This window comes from Entelurus aequoreus, linkage group LG03 (genome assembly GCF_033978785.1).
Source record: "Entelurus aequoreus isolate RoL-2023_Sb linkage group LG03, RoL_Eaeq_v1.1, whole genome shotgun sequence".
Classification (NCBI taxonomy): domain Eukaryota; kingdom Metazoa; phylum Chordata; class Actinopteri; order Syngnathiformes; family Syngnathidae; genus Entelurus; species Entelurus aequoreus.
Window position 1 is genome coordinate 39,639,793 of NC_084733.1, and position 13,262 is coordinate 39,653,054.

At 38.0% G+C, this 13,262-nt stretch overlaps 1 protein-coding gene across 1 annotated transcript in view; it reads right to left on the reverse strand.

Moving 5' to 3' along the window:
- The window catches only part of eipr1 (EARP complex and GARP complex interacting protein 1), a 177,144-nt gene that overhangs the window by 107,045 nt on the left and 56,837 nt on the right, over positions 1-13,262 (reverse strand). The window contains exon 4 of the mRNA XM_062041793.1: positions 13,103-13,259. Coding sequence (XP_061897777.1) covers positions 13,103-13,259 — 157 coding nt within the window. The remainder of the gene's footprint in view (positions 1-13,102; positions 13,260-13,262) is intronic.

Here is a 13,262-nt window from a genome sequence, read left to right on the forward strand (position 1 = left end):
ATTTGTCATTTCCACATATTATTCCTGCCTTCGAGGCATCACTGTGTATTGATAGAAAAATAAAAGCTGTGCAATGTGTGAACAATTTCAACAAACCAAAAATCAAAACTTAAAAGATTGCCAGTATTGCAGTAAATCACACACTGTTCACTTTCTTTAAATTTTCACAGAAGACAATCATTTTCACAGAACTATATCAATGTGCAGTGTATCATGCAGCATTTTAAGTGGAGTTACCAATTGGTGTATTTTACTCCTGTTTGTATTACGTTAGATCGAGGGGGAGTAGTCGCAGCCCAGCTTTACTTACATCTTGCTTGGTATACTAACTATTTACTTGCCCAACAGAATTGCTATTGTGACATCCTGTGGACACATTTAGAACAGCAGTTTAATTGAAAAAAGCAGCTCAATTTTAGACTTTCTCGAATCAGGCCCGTGGATCGCATGTTTGACATCCCTGCAGCAGACTCTACATGAAAGCGGTAAAAACTACAACATGGCTGACGGGGTGGAGACGCAGTGGAAGGGGGCCTGGTCTGGAGGAGGGCTTCGGGACGTAAATAGGACCACCCACAAAAACAGTGCATACCATATTTTTCGGAGTATAAGTCGCTCCAGAGTATAAGTCGCACCGGCCGAAAATGCATGATAAAGAAGGAAAAAAACATATATAAGTTTTTACCGTATAAGTCACATTTTTTGAGGAAATGTATTTGATAAAACCCAACACCAAGAATAGACATTTGAAAGGCAATTTAAAATAAATAAAGAATAGTGAACAACAGGCTGAATAAGTGTACGTTATATGACGCATAAATAACCAACTGAGAACGTGCCTGGTATGTTAACGTAACATATTATGGTAAGAGTCATTCAAATAACTATAACATATAGAACATGCTATACGTTTACCAAACAATCTGTCACTCCTAATCGCTAAATCCGATGAAATCTTATACGTCTAGTCTCTTACGTGAATGAGCTAAATAATATTATTTGATATTTTACGGTAATGTGTTAATGGTAAATGGTAAATGGGTTGTACTTGTATAGCGCTTTTCTACCTTTTTTAAGGAACTCAAAGCGCTTTGACACTATTTCCACATTCACCCATTCACACACACACATTCACACACTGATTAATAATTTCACACATAAGTCGCTCCTGAGTATAAGTCGCACCCCCGGCCAAACTATGAAAAAAACTGTGACTTATAGTCCGAAAAATACGGTACTTAAGAGACAGTTAGAAAGCGGCTTGAAGATGGTCTGTAAAACAAAATCTACGCACAATTTTAATCAAAGCACCACCATTACATGTTATGTAGACCGCAAGGAAGTGTTTTAAATGTAGAATACGATCATAATATAAACACTTTAAAGGGGAACTGCACATTATTGGGGAATTGTGCCTTTAATTCAAAAGCCTTATATGAGACAAGCACACATTTTTCGATTTTTATGCATTCTAACTCGTAAATAAACGCTTGCAAAAATCAGCTAATAATGTAGCTAATGGTATTCGCTCTATCCCGCCTATAAAGCAGTCTAGAAAACATTCCACAACCTCCATCAATGTTTTATATACATACTGTAAGTATAGTAACAGGCACATTAATAATAACATGTAACATATTTACGTATTTTCCTCATCTTAAGCATACAAGGTGGGAAACGCTTAATTCTGACCACGTTTATGCCTTTGCTAGATTATGAAGACATGTTTTTTATCAATGCACTTGACATTTATTTGAAAAAAAAAAATGGATACTGTTTATCACTGTGCCTTACGTTTTATTACTGGTTGTGACGACTTTAACCACCATTGCACTTTAAATGCAAAGGCAGACTGTCCATCTTTGTCAATTCACAGATTTTCTTGATGGATAGTTTTTGTATATAAATCACTTCTTGGTCTGGATGCCCCTTATTTTGTCACACCGCAGTGAGGGATGTTTTGTCTTACAAGCGGTAGAAAATGGATGGATGGATAGTTTGAAAAATAACTCTCCTCTCGTTTGAGGTCACTTGCCCTTCCTTATGTGTCATCAGTCTGACGTCATCCCTGATTGTTTCCACCTGTTCCCCATTACCCCCATGTGTCTTATAAGCCCACGCCTCCCTTTGTTCTGTGCCAGAATGTCTCGTGCATCTCCAGCATCATACCAAAGCCTTGTCTCGTCCTGTTATCCAGATCCTGAATTTCCAAGTTGGTATTTTGAGTTTTCCTTTTCTCCTCTTGAGCAGAGTGAATTTTTGTTTGTAGAGTTTTCAAGTCGCAGTGGTGAGTTCAGTTTACTTTTACAGTCTCTTCTTTTCCTCATTTTTGAGTGACTTTTTGTTAATTATTTCTCTAGATGAGAATCAGTGTAGAAGCTTTATAGCCCATTTTTTTCCTCCTTTTGGAGCGTCTTTTGTTGTTTAAATTGTATAGTTATATTCCTCACTAGCGTAGTTAGAGATAGATATTTTTGTTTCCTCCTTTTGGAGCGATTTTCGGTGTGTTCACATTTTGTGAAACCTTTTCACCTAGTTGTTAAAGTTTATAGCCGTTGTTGTATTGCCCTGACTCAAGAGGTGAAAAGTGAACTTTTCAAAATAAAAGCCTGCCGGATTATTCCCCACCTCTGCATCTGAGTCCTATTTTTGACCAAGTCCTGACATATTTGTGTTCTTTCATGTGTAGAGATTTCAGTCGCTACGGCTTAAAGGGGAACTGCACTTGTTTGTTGTTAAAGTTTGCCTATCGTTCAAAATCATTATGAAAGACATGACGATGGACGGATTTTTTTTAAGGGATTCTAAATATTAAATAAAAGATAAATAAAAGTCTGCTTAGAGGGAGCTACACTATTCCGCCCATGAAATCAGTGTAAATAACCATTTAAAAAGTGCCAACAATACTCAATTTACATTTCGTGACTTGAATATTAACCTAGTATTAGTGATAATTTTGTTATAAGTGCTAACACCGATAAACTATTTATAGCGGCGCCGTGATTCACCTCGGCCGCTGGGATCACTTTTGTGTCTCCCTATGTTTACATCATCGAGTGGTCGGTTGCTTCCTTGTTCCCTGTAAGTTTATTGTAGATCATATATCATGCATTTCACCTGGACAGTAGATGGCTGAGGAGATATTCCGACAAGTTGGGACACTTCGACCGCCATGTAGGATCTAGAACTGGCGAGGACGACAGGAAAATATACATTTTTTCCCGTTTAGATGAGGAATTAATCATAATCGTCACATAGGCATAAAAAAAAAAAAGTGACCCAAATGAGCCTCTTTTTGTGTCTTTCTCGCGATCAACGGGTCTAAGTTGAATGTCAAAGTTGACCAACTTCTTGGTTTATAACCACAACATTCTACTATACAAATGAGGCATGGTTCATAATCTAGAATTAACTTTTAACAACTCAGAGGCGATGCAACAGCGCAGTATGTCAATACAGTAACTGCATAAAATAGTTACCTCGGAAATCAAGGCGCTGCTAAAAGTAATTCCTTGGCGTTAGCGCTTATAATAATAATGCTAATACTTGGTTGATATTCATGTCACGAGATGTAAATAGAGTATTGTTGGCAGTTTTTGGTTAATTTGTTACAGGGCTTTTGGGCGCAATGGATTACTCCTGTTAACTACATTGTTATACACCTTGTACTTGCTGTATATTACAAATTAGAATGCATAAAACAAAGAAAAACATGTGTTCTTGTCTTATATACAGTAGGGGTTGCTGCCTGCTCGCTCTCGCTGCTGTTGGTTTGGCTGTGCTCCTTTGTCATCAAAGCTCAGTGTTTTTTTAATTTGTGTGCTTCTCATTGTTATATAGCCTTCTTAAGACCTTCTCCAACACATTTTGTAGTCATATCGAATTTACAAAGCACCTGCTGTCTTTGTTTCACCGCTTAACTTTCTGCTAGGTAGTTGATAAGATAGCAGAGCTAAAATAATCTCTGGTGAGGTACCAGTCGGGAAGACGCTGGCTGTTCTAAGTCTTGACCCAGGGTGGGCCACTCTTGTACGACAGGGCAGAAGACCTACGACCATCTGCTAGCTTCCCAATGGACTGGACTCTCACATTGTCATTAACAATTTAATAACTGTACACACTTAGCATCCATTACAGATGGTCATCCAGGAGGGGGTCCCTACATCACTTCCCCTTCCAAAGCTTTCACTTTTTCCCCATTTCGGGCGTTTGGAGTTTTTCCTTGCCCCGATGTGGGTTCAGATCAGGGGATGTCGTTGTGGTTTGTGCAGCCCTTTGAGGCACTTTTGTGTAAGAGCAATACACATAAACTTTGATTGATTGATTGTGAATGATAGGCAACATTACAATAGAAGTGCAGTTCCCCTTTAAGTCACTCCACTTCATCAAGGTAGGCAAAGGCCAAACTTGCTTATCTTAGAAAATCAGGCAACAGTTACAGTATATGGACTAGTGCTACTAGTGCTCTCTAGTACCTTCGAACACATGAGGCCTTATTTTAAGGACCAGTCCAAATCCACCACCTTACCCTACTTTTTAGGCCTATCCCAACATGTTGCGCGTTCCAGTGAGGGTAGTGGTGTCCCAATTATTATTTGCATGTAGGGGTAGTGGGCATAAGGAGGGGTAGGGGGAGTAAATCTAGCCCTTTAGAGTGAAGGATTTCAGATGCTGACTCACCCTGGTAGGGCCAGAGAAAATCCTAAATTTCTGCATAAGTTTTAATAATATAATATATTATAAAACACTTTAGCTTGTAACGTTATCCAACAAGCCACACTAGCTAACATTAGACTAAATAACTGAAGCAAAGCTTGCGAATGTTAAAACATTATATACTTTAAAAAAATTCACAAGAGACAACAGTCTTCCATTGCGGCTTCTTCTCAGTGTAGTACTTCATTTATTCATCAACCAAAGTATGAAAAATATTTTAAAAAACTATCTCAGCCGTTAACTCCATTGCTGCCGGATCTGTTGTGTAATGGTGGGACCATGGTTGTACAGTACACCGCTACTAATAAAGTACTGCAGTACTAATGAATTGGAAAAGGTACTACACCCGGCGGTGATGTTGGCAAGCCGAGGCGCATGACTTTGTGTCAATGCACACACACTGAGTGGTGCATACAAGCAAAAACAGGGTAGAAAGGAATGACAAAAAAACAGCAAAAAACAGCAAATTGGTTAATAAATATGGAAGTATTTGGGCTTCAAAACTATCATTAAAGGTGACACTTTAAACACGGAAGCACCGCATTGCAAGCGCTTTAAAACATGCCTCACCAAATGTGTAAATACAGTATTACCACATTTTCTTCAAACTGAGGTAAACTTTCAATTGACAAGCATTCAGATCTGCACAAGGAGTTTAAAGAGTGGCTGGAAGCGTAAAATAATGCAAATGAATTGTCTACATTTTGTAACAAATTCCCACTATTTCATTTGTATTTTATCTCTAACAATGTGTGTTTTATCGGCTGTTGCATGTCTTGTCTGTGCACTTTTAGCTGTATTGTTTTCGGTATTTACCAATTATTGTATTTATCTTACAGCAACAGATCAAAATTAGCATCCATAAATCATAAAGCATTTAATACAAGGTCAATAAAGCTTTCTATTGTATTCTAACCTAATTCTAGATTATGGCAGGCTATATTTAAATATGTAAAATAATTGTAAACTGTTCTTTGAGTGCAATAAGAAAAGCCTGGTTTAATGCCTTTTATTTCAATCTTCTAAAATTGTTATTTGAGGGCAATAAGATTTCCTGTTAAAATGAAGCCTATAATGACATTTTTGCGGTCCCCTTTATTTTGAAAAGTATCAAAAAGTATTGATATACAAATCGATATACATTTTGGTACCGTTAAAATAATATGGGTATGGGGACAACCAGGGGCGCTGAAAAGGGGGGGTAAAGGAGACGGATTCTAGGGGCCCATGATGGAGGGGGGCCTAGAGAGGCCCCTAATGATGATGAAATTATAATACAGGGGGCCCTGTAAAGATTCTTTTCATGGGGCCCAAAATCCCTAGCGGCGCCCCTGGGGACAACTCTAGGTGGGACGTATGTGCAAACCTAACACATAGTCACTTATGTACCCGGACATAAAATATGCAGTGACGTAGCAAGTGGTGTCCCAATTCCTAGAAACAATTACAAAGCTCTACCCCTTGTTGCATCATTTCAAAGGTGTAATGGTATTGGGTGAGGGCTAGTGGTCGTGAGTGAGGGTTAGTGGTAGTGGGCCTAACTCTGTTGTTTAAACTAGTTTTTATCATGTTAGACTATTATCCAAAATCAAATCAGTTTTATCTTTAACTCTTTGTAATAATCCATCGTGTTGTGACATTGAGAGGATAATCTTTTCAGGCATTAGCTGTCATTCCCAACACTGTCAATGATGTTGTCTATAATGCTAAGGGCCTCTGCACTGATAAACATCATGTCAACCAGAGGCCAAATAATGAAGTGATCTCTTCCAAAACAATAACTACTATCAAAGCAAATTAGAGATGTCCGATAAATGCTTTAAAATGTAACATCGGAAATTATCGGTATCGGTTTCAAAAAGTAAAATTAATGACTTTTTAAAACGCCGCTGTACGGAGCGGTACACGGACGTAGGGAGAAATACAGAGCAGTTGCGTCTCCCAGTCAGCAGCCCCTCCCCTCTCCCCTCTCCCACACACAACACAGGAGTTGCAGGACAACTGCAGCGTGAGAGGTTTACTGGCGACGCTTGATGACCTCATCAAACCGCAGCGAGCGGAGCATAACAACAAGAATGTGTTGTTGCTGGTGCTGTAGCCGTGGCTAACAAGCGAGCTCGCTGGGTGACTGACTAACGACACCATGTCTATGGTTTGGGATTATTTTAAAGTGTCTCTGACGGATAAAAAACTGGCAATTTGCAATGACTGCAAAAAGTTGGTTATGCAAGAAGAAACCAAGACGTCTTCCTTTAATACGAGCAATTTGATCTGCCACCTCTTCAAGAATCATGAAGAGATACACGATGAATACAAGCGGAAGATGGATGAAAAGCAAACACCAAAAAAAAGTAGTACCACACAGTTGTCGCTTAAAGACTCCGCCGAGAAAAAACAAAAATACAACAAAAACCACCCCAAGGCGAAAGCACACATTGTGGTCAGGGACAACGCACGCAGTATGGCAAAAGCTACGGTGGAGTTTGGTGTGGCTAGTCTGCCCTGCATGGCGCACACTTTGCAGCTTGCAGTGAACAGAGGTGCCCTGTCTCAATGCATCATTTCAGAGGCTCTGGCTGACTGCTAAGGCCACTTCAAGCACTCACCACTAGCTTGCAGCACATTTTTGTTACTCATACAGATACGTTAGAGCTGATTGAGACCAGTTTATAATTGCCTGTTATACAGTATGCCAGGCAGTCCTGCACTAAATGAGGATTATGTTATTGTTTACTTTATTACTCTAATATACTCTGGACTGAAGCTGTGTGCCTTCATTGTTTTTGTAACTGTCTTGAGGCATGTTTAAAAAAAATAATGCACCTTGTGAAAGTCAAAGTATAGTATTTCCCATAGTTGTAGTGGGTATCAGGATTATCTCAGGGAGAGCATGTCCCAAATTCCAACCTGCTGTTTTGAGGCATGTTAAAAAAAATCATGCACTTTGTGACTTAAATAACAAATATGGCAGTGCCATGTTGGCACTTTTTTCCATAACTTGAGTTGATTTATTTTGGAAAACCCTGTTACATTGTTTAATGCATCCAGTGGGGCATCACAACAGAATTAGGCATACTAATGTGTTAATTCCACGACTGTATATATCGGTAGATATCGGAATCGGAAATCAAGAGTTGCCATTATTGGACATCTCTAAAGCAAATAGATTAGAGACATACAGTTACATAGTCTGATCTGAGAAATCCAATCAACATTCCTTTGAATAAAACAGTGTCCAGTTCAACCATCTATCCATCCATGTTATACCGCTTGTCCCTTTTGGGGTCGCAGGGGGGCTGGAGCCTATCTCACCTGTAATTGGGCGGATGGCAGGGTACACAAATCGCCACCTCACCGCATGGCCAACACAGATAGACAGACAACATTCATACATTAGGGCCAATTTAGTGTTGCCAATCAGTCTATCCCCGGGTGCAACTCTAGCTAATCTCAAACATGCAGTACTCAATGGCAGATCTTTAAGTAACAAATCATTTATAATTAATAATTGTATTTCCTGTTATATTCTCGATTATGTTAAAATGTGGCTCCACAATGACACAGCAAATGCAGTTATGCTTGAAACTAGTCCACCTCACTTCAATTATGTGTTTGAAACACTACAAAACCAGAGAGATGAGGGTGTTTGTGCCATAATCAGGGACAATATACTCACCTACAAATTATCATTTGGGTTTTTTTCCATCATTTGAGTATGTGTCATTCAAAATTAAAATATAGCAATCCTCCATACTTTATATCACTGTTTACAAACCAAATTCATTTCTTGATGATTTCTCAGAATTACTTTCAGTTGTGCGCACTGATTTTGACTGTTTGGTCATTACAGGGGACTTGAATGTGCATGTGGATGTTGCCAATGACAGGCATGCTAAATAACTTAGTGATGTCCTTAAAATATTTGGGCTAACCCAGCATGCAAATGAGCCCACCCACAGCAGAGGTCACACTCTTGATTTGATCATTACAAAGGGTGAATGTTGTCGAAACTGCTTTATTGGATAATTTTTGTGTTTTCTTCGACTTGTCTGTCAGACCCAACTACCAGTTGGGCGGTTGTTTGAGGAAGACTCATAAATGACAGCATACGGACACATTTTCTTGAAATGATTAGGTATAAAAACACCCCGTATGCTCATGTTGAGGATCTTTTGAACTCTAATATATCAAGAGTTGTAAATGTGTCTTAAATACCATGCTCCTGTCAAGGTTAGATACAGTATGGTTAAAAGTGGGCAAAAGGCGCCACAGAGAAATTAAGACTTGGTCTGGGCCAGGGCTGTACGCTTAGCTTTTTCACTAGTAGCACCGGTGCTACTAATTGAAAAAATTAGTAGCACCAAAAAAAATGACAAGCAATATGAAATGTCTTGAATATAACAATTTTATTATGAACACTCAATATATATATATATATATATATATATATATATATATATATATATATATATATATATATATATATATATATATATATATATATATATATATATATATATATATATATATATGTATAGTCTGGTCTGAGTCCATCAACATGTTAACTTGATAAGTTACCCACTAGATACGTATCTAAAGTCTGTGCTGAGCAGTTTGTTCCAACAATTTTCACATCTAGTTAACTTCTCACTTTAGACTGGAACCTTTTCATAAGCCTTCAAAACTGTTGTCATTAAGCCCCTTTTAAAGAAGAGTCTTGATGGCACAGCAATAAATAATTGTTGGCCCATATAAAAAGTGCACTATTTTTGATGAAAAAAACCTGAAAAAATCTGTACACCACAGCTTAGTGACTTTCTCCTGTATAACAATGTGTTTAAAACTTTCAAATCAGGCTTTAGGCCCCACCACAGCACTAAAACAGCTCTTATCAAGGTGACAAATGATATGCCCCTGAACACAGACGCAGCAGTCTGTGTTTTGGTCTCAGTTTTGGTTCTGCTGGACCCAAGAACTGCCTTTGACACAGTTAACCATACAATGTTATTACAAAGGTTAGAAAACCGGGTGGGAATATCTGGTTCTGCTCTTAACTGGCTCAAGTCCGACCTCAATCACAGGACATACTTTGTTGAAATGGGTAACCGTGTCTGTGACCAAATGGCTTTGACCTGTGGGGTTCCGCGGGGCTCGATTCTGGGACCCCTATTGTTCAACTTGTACATCCTGCCATTAGGCCAACTAATACGCAGCTTCAATGTGTTGCTGCATACCACAGGTCAGTGTGTCGATGCAAAACTATTTTCTTTAGCTAAACTTAGACAAAACCAAAATTATTGTCTGTGGCCAACAGAAGCAAAAATAAACTATAATTGTCACCTGGGGACCTTCTCCCTGGAACCTAATAATCAGGTTAGAAATCTGGTGGTAAAAATGGAATCAGACTTGAACTTTAACAGCCACATTAGGTCAATAACATCAGCAGATTTTTACCAATAGAAAAACATTGCTAAATCAAAGGAATAGTGTCCAAAGCAGACTTAGAAAGACTAATCCATACATTTTTCTCCAGCAGGTTAGACTACTGTAATGGCCTTCTCACAGGGATCTCTAAACAAGCTGTAAAGCAGCTGCAGTACATCCGATATGCTGCTGCTTGAGTTCTGATTAGAACCAGGAAATATGACCATATCAATGCTGTAAGCTTAGCTTTTTCACTCGTAGCACCGATGCGACTAAATGAAAAAAAAAAAATGTATCACAGAAAATTGTATGTAGCACAGAAAAAATTTAGTAGCAAAACTCATATATGGATATGATGGTTTGGCCCATAAACTTACCCATAAATGGAAATATCCGTTGACATAACTAAATATCTCCACCATGTATTGATTTAAAATTTTTGGGACTGATGGGAATCCCAAGTACACAAAAACAGGTACCAAAAAGTAATAAAAGCATGTTTTGTATACCGGTAATACGATCCCAACTTAAAAGGTGTTTTGAGATAAGAAAAAAGAAAAAGCCTTGAAAATAATAAAAGAAAAGTCAGATATAATCTCTAATCTTCTTGGAAGAAACATTTAGCTATGCTCAATTATTCAGCTAACAAAAACATAAAATAACAAAAATGTAAAGTAAAGTGCCTGGTTTAAGAGGACATGTTTACAAATCAGCAGCAACATGAAAATAATTGACAATAAACATTACTATAGAACATAAACACAAAGATTTTAGCCAGGAACACCAACATGCCAACTACTTCATGATGCTTTGTGGCAGGCTGTGCTCTAAGAATTACTTTTAAAAAGTCATTCATTATGGTTACTTGTTACTTTACCTAAAAAGTAATTGAATTACTAACATAATTACGCTTTAATAAATGTAATTCATTACTAAGGATAGTAATAATTGCGTTACTTAAAAAAAAACTTCAAATATCTGGCATACTGGAGTTAATATAAGTGTCAGTGTGTGCATCTGTGTGTGCACCTTTTTAAAAGGCAGTGCCTGTTGCCTAATGACGTTTGACATCAACAAGTCTGAGTTTGAGCTGTTTTGTTAGCTTAACAGGCAGTTTGTTGGCTCTGACGGCAGCTCTTTTGAATCTTTCACTGGCTTGTGTTACCTCTGCTTATTAAATAGATTGCTTCCACAGCTGTACATTTTTGTCAACAAACGGAGTATTATTTGAATGGCAAGTTTGTCACTTCAATCATTCATTTGTTGTTCAATATTCCTTCGACCTATAGTTACAAGCGCGGAATGGTGAGGCTGAGTTTAATTTTTTTTTTAAAGTACCAATGATTGTCACACACACACTAGGTGTGGTGAAATTTGTCCTCTGCATTTGACCCATCCCCTTGATCACCCCCTGGGAGGTGAGGGGAGCAGTGGGCAGCAGCGTAGCCGCGCCCGGGAATCATTTTTGGTGATTTAACCCCCAATTCCAACCCTTGATGCTGAGTGCCAAGCAGGGAGGTAATGGGTCCCATTTTTATTTTATGCTTCTAAAATTTGGAATAGTCTTCCAGAAGATGCGAGAAAGGCCTCAATGTTGGCAATGTTTAAATCCATGCTAAAAACACTTTTATTTCATTGTGTACATGGCAACTGAAATTATTTTATCTCCACTCTTTGAGTTTAATTTGAGTTATGATTGTTTTATGATGATTTTATTTTAAGATTTAAATTTGAATTATGATTACATTAAAGATTTATTTTCTTTACATTTCTTGTAAAGCACTTTGAATTTCCTTGTGTGCGAATTGTGTTGTAAAAACAAATGTACCTTGTCTTGCCTAATCCATGTTTTTATTGTATCACATTTGGACTATTGCAATGCACTGTATGTTGGCCTAAACAAGGCTTTACCCGTATGTCTGCAGTTAGTCCAAAATGCAGCTGCATAGTAGGCACAAGAAAACATTATCCCCGTTTTAGCGCCCCTACGCTGGCTCCCAGTCAATTTTAGAATTCATTTTGTATTGTTTAGTTTTTTAAATCTCTTAATGGATCAGCGCATCAATATATTTCTGACCTCTTAAAAAGCTATACCCCTACGAGGTTCTTTGTATTAATTTCTTCTTATGATCAATTTCTTCCTATCGCCCTTTCAAAAACTGCAACTATGTTGTTGCTCCGAAGCTTTGGAATGATCTCTATCTGGAGATAAGGATATTACCCTTTATAATAACTTTTGTGTCTTAAAACATATTTTTATTCTTTGTTAGCTTAGTTAGCTCTGTGTTTTATTATTTTATTGTATTTATTATATTAAGTTTACTGTAATTCTGCTCTTGACTGTGTCCATTTGTATCTTGTTTTTAATGTGTACTTTATTTTAACTGCACTTTGTGAAACTTGAACAGTTTTCAAAAGGTGCTACACAAATAAAGGGGATTGGGTTGGATTTTCTGTAAGCTTTCAAATTTGTTAATCAACAAATTAGAAGAAGTTCAAGTTATTATTATGAAAACATTTTTGAAGTATTTAGGCCGAAATGTTTTAAAATGTTATTAATTCCTATGGCATCTAGTGTAGTGGTTTGTTTTTTTAAAGCATCATGAGGATTATAAGGCAGTTCTTGGAAAACGTTATCATCTCCCAGGGGTCCGTGGTCCCAAAAAGTTTCAGAACCCCTGATCATGGCATACTAGTGACTATCATAACATCATACACTGTTCAATGCAATTGGGGGTAGTTTTTTGTCAGGGAGTGTATGCTATGAAATGCACACAATAAACCAATGCAAGTTGTCAAAAATGTAATTTCCAGTAAAAGTAAGTGGATGATCATGGAAGAAGTCCGAACAGATCAATAGAAAGACCAATAGATAGATGCATAAATAGCTCGATAGGTAGATCGATATGTTCTATAGCTTCCATTATTTGTTCAAATATAGCTGTTTCCCCAAAACACCTACCAGGCTGCGTTGCCATGGGCACTGTTGTCTAGGTGACAGAGCAGCTCCAGGGTTTGGGGGTTGTGGGCTGAATCGTCAGGTGACTCGTGATTTCCTATCTCCCAATTGGAGGGCATCCGCCATACTGCTGCACAGGACACCACCCTGCTGTCATTAGCTG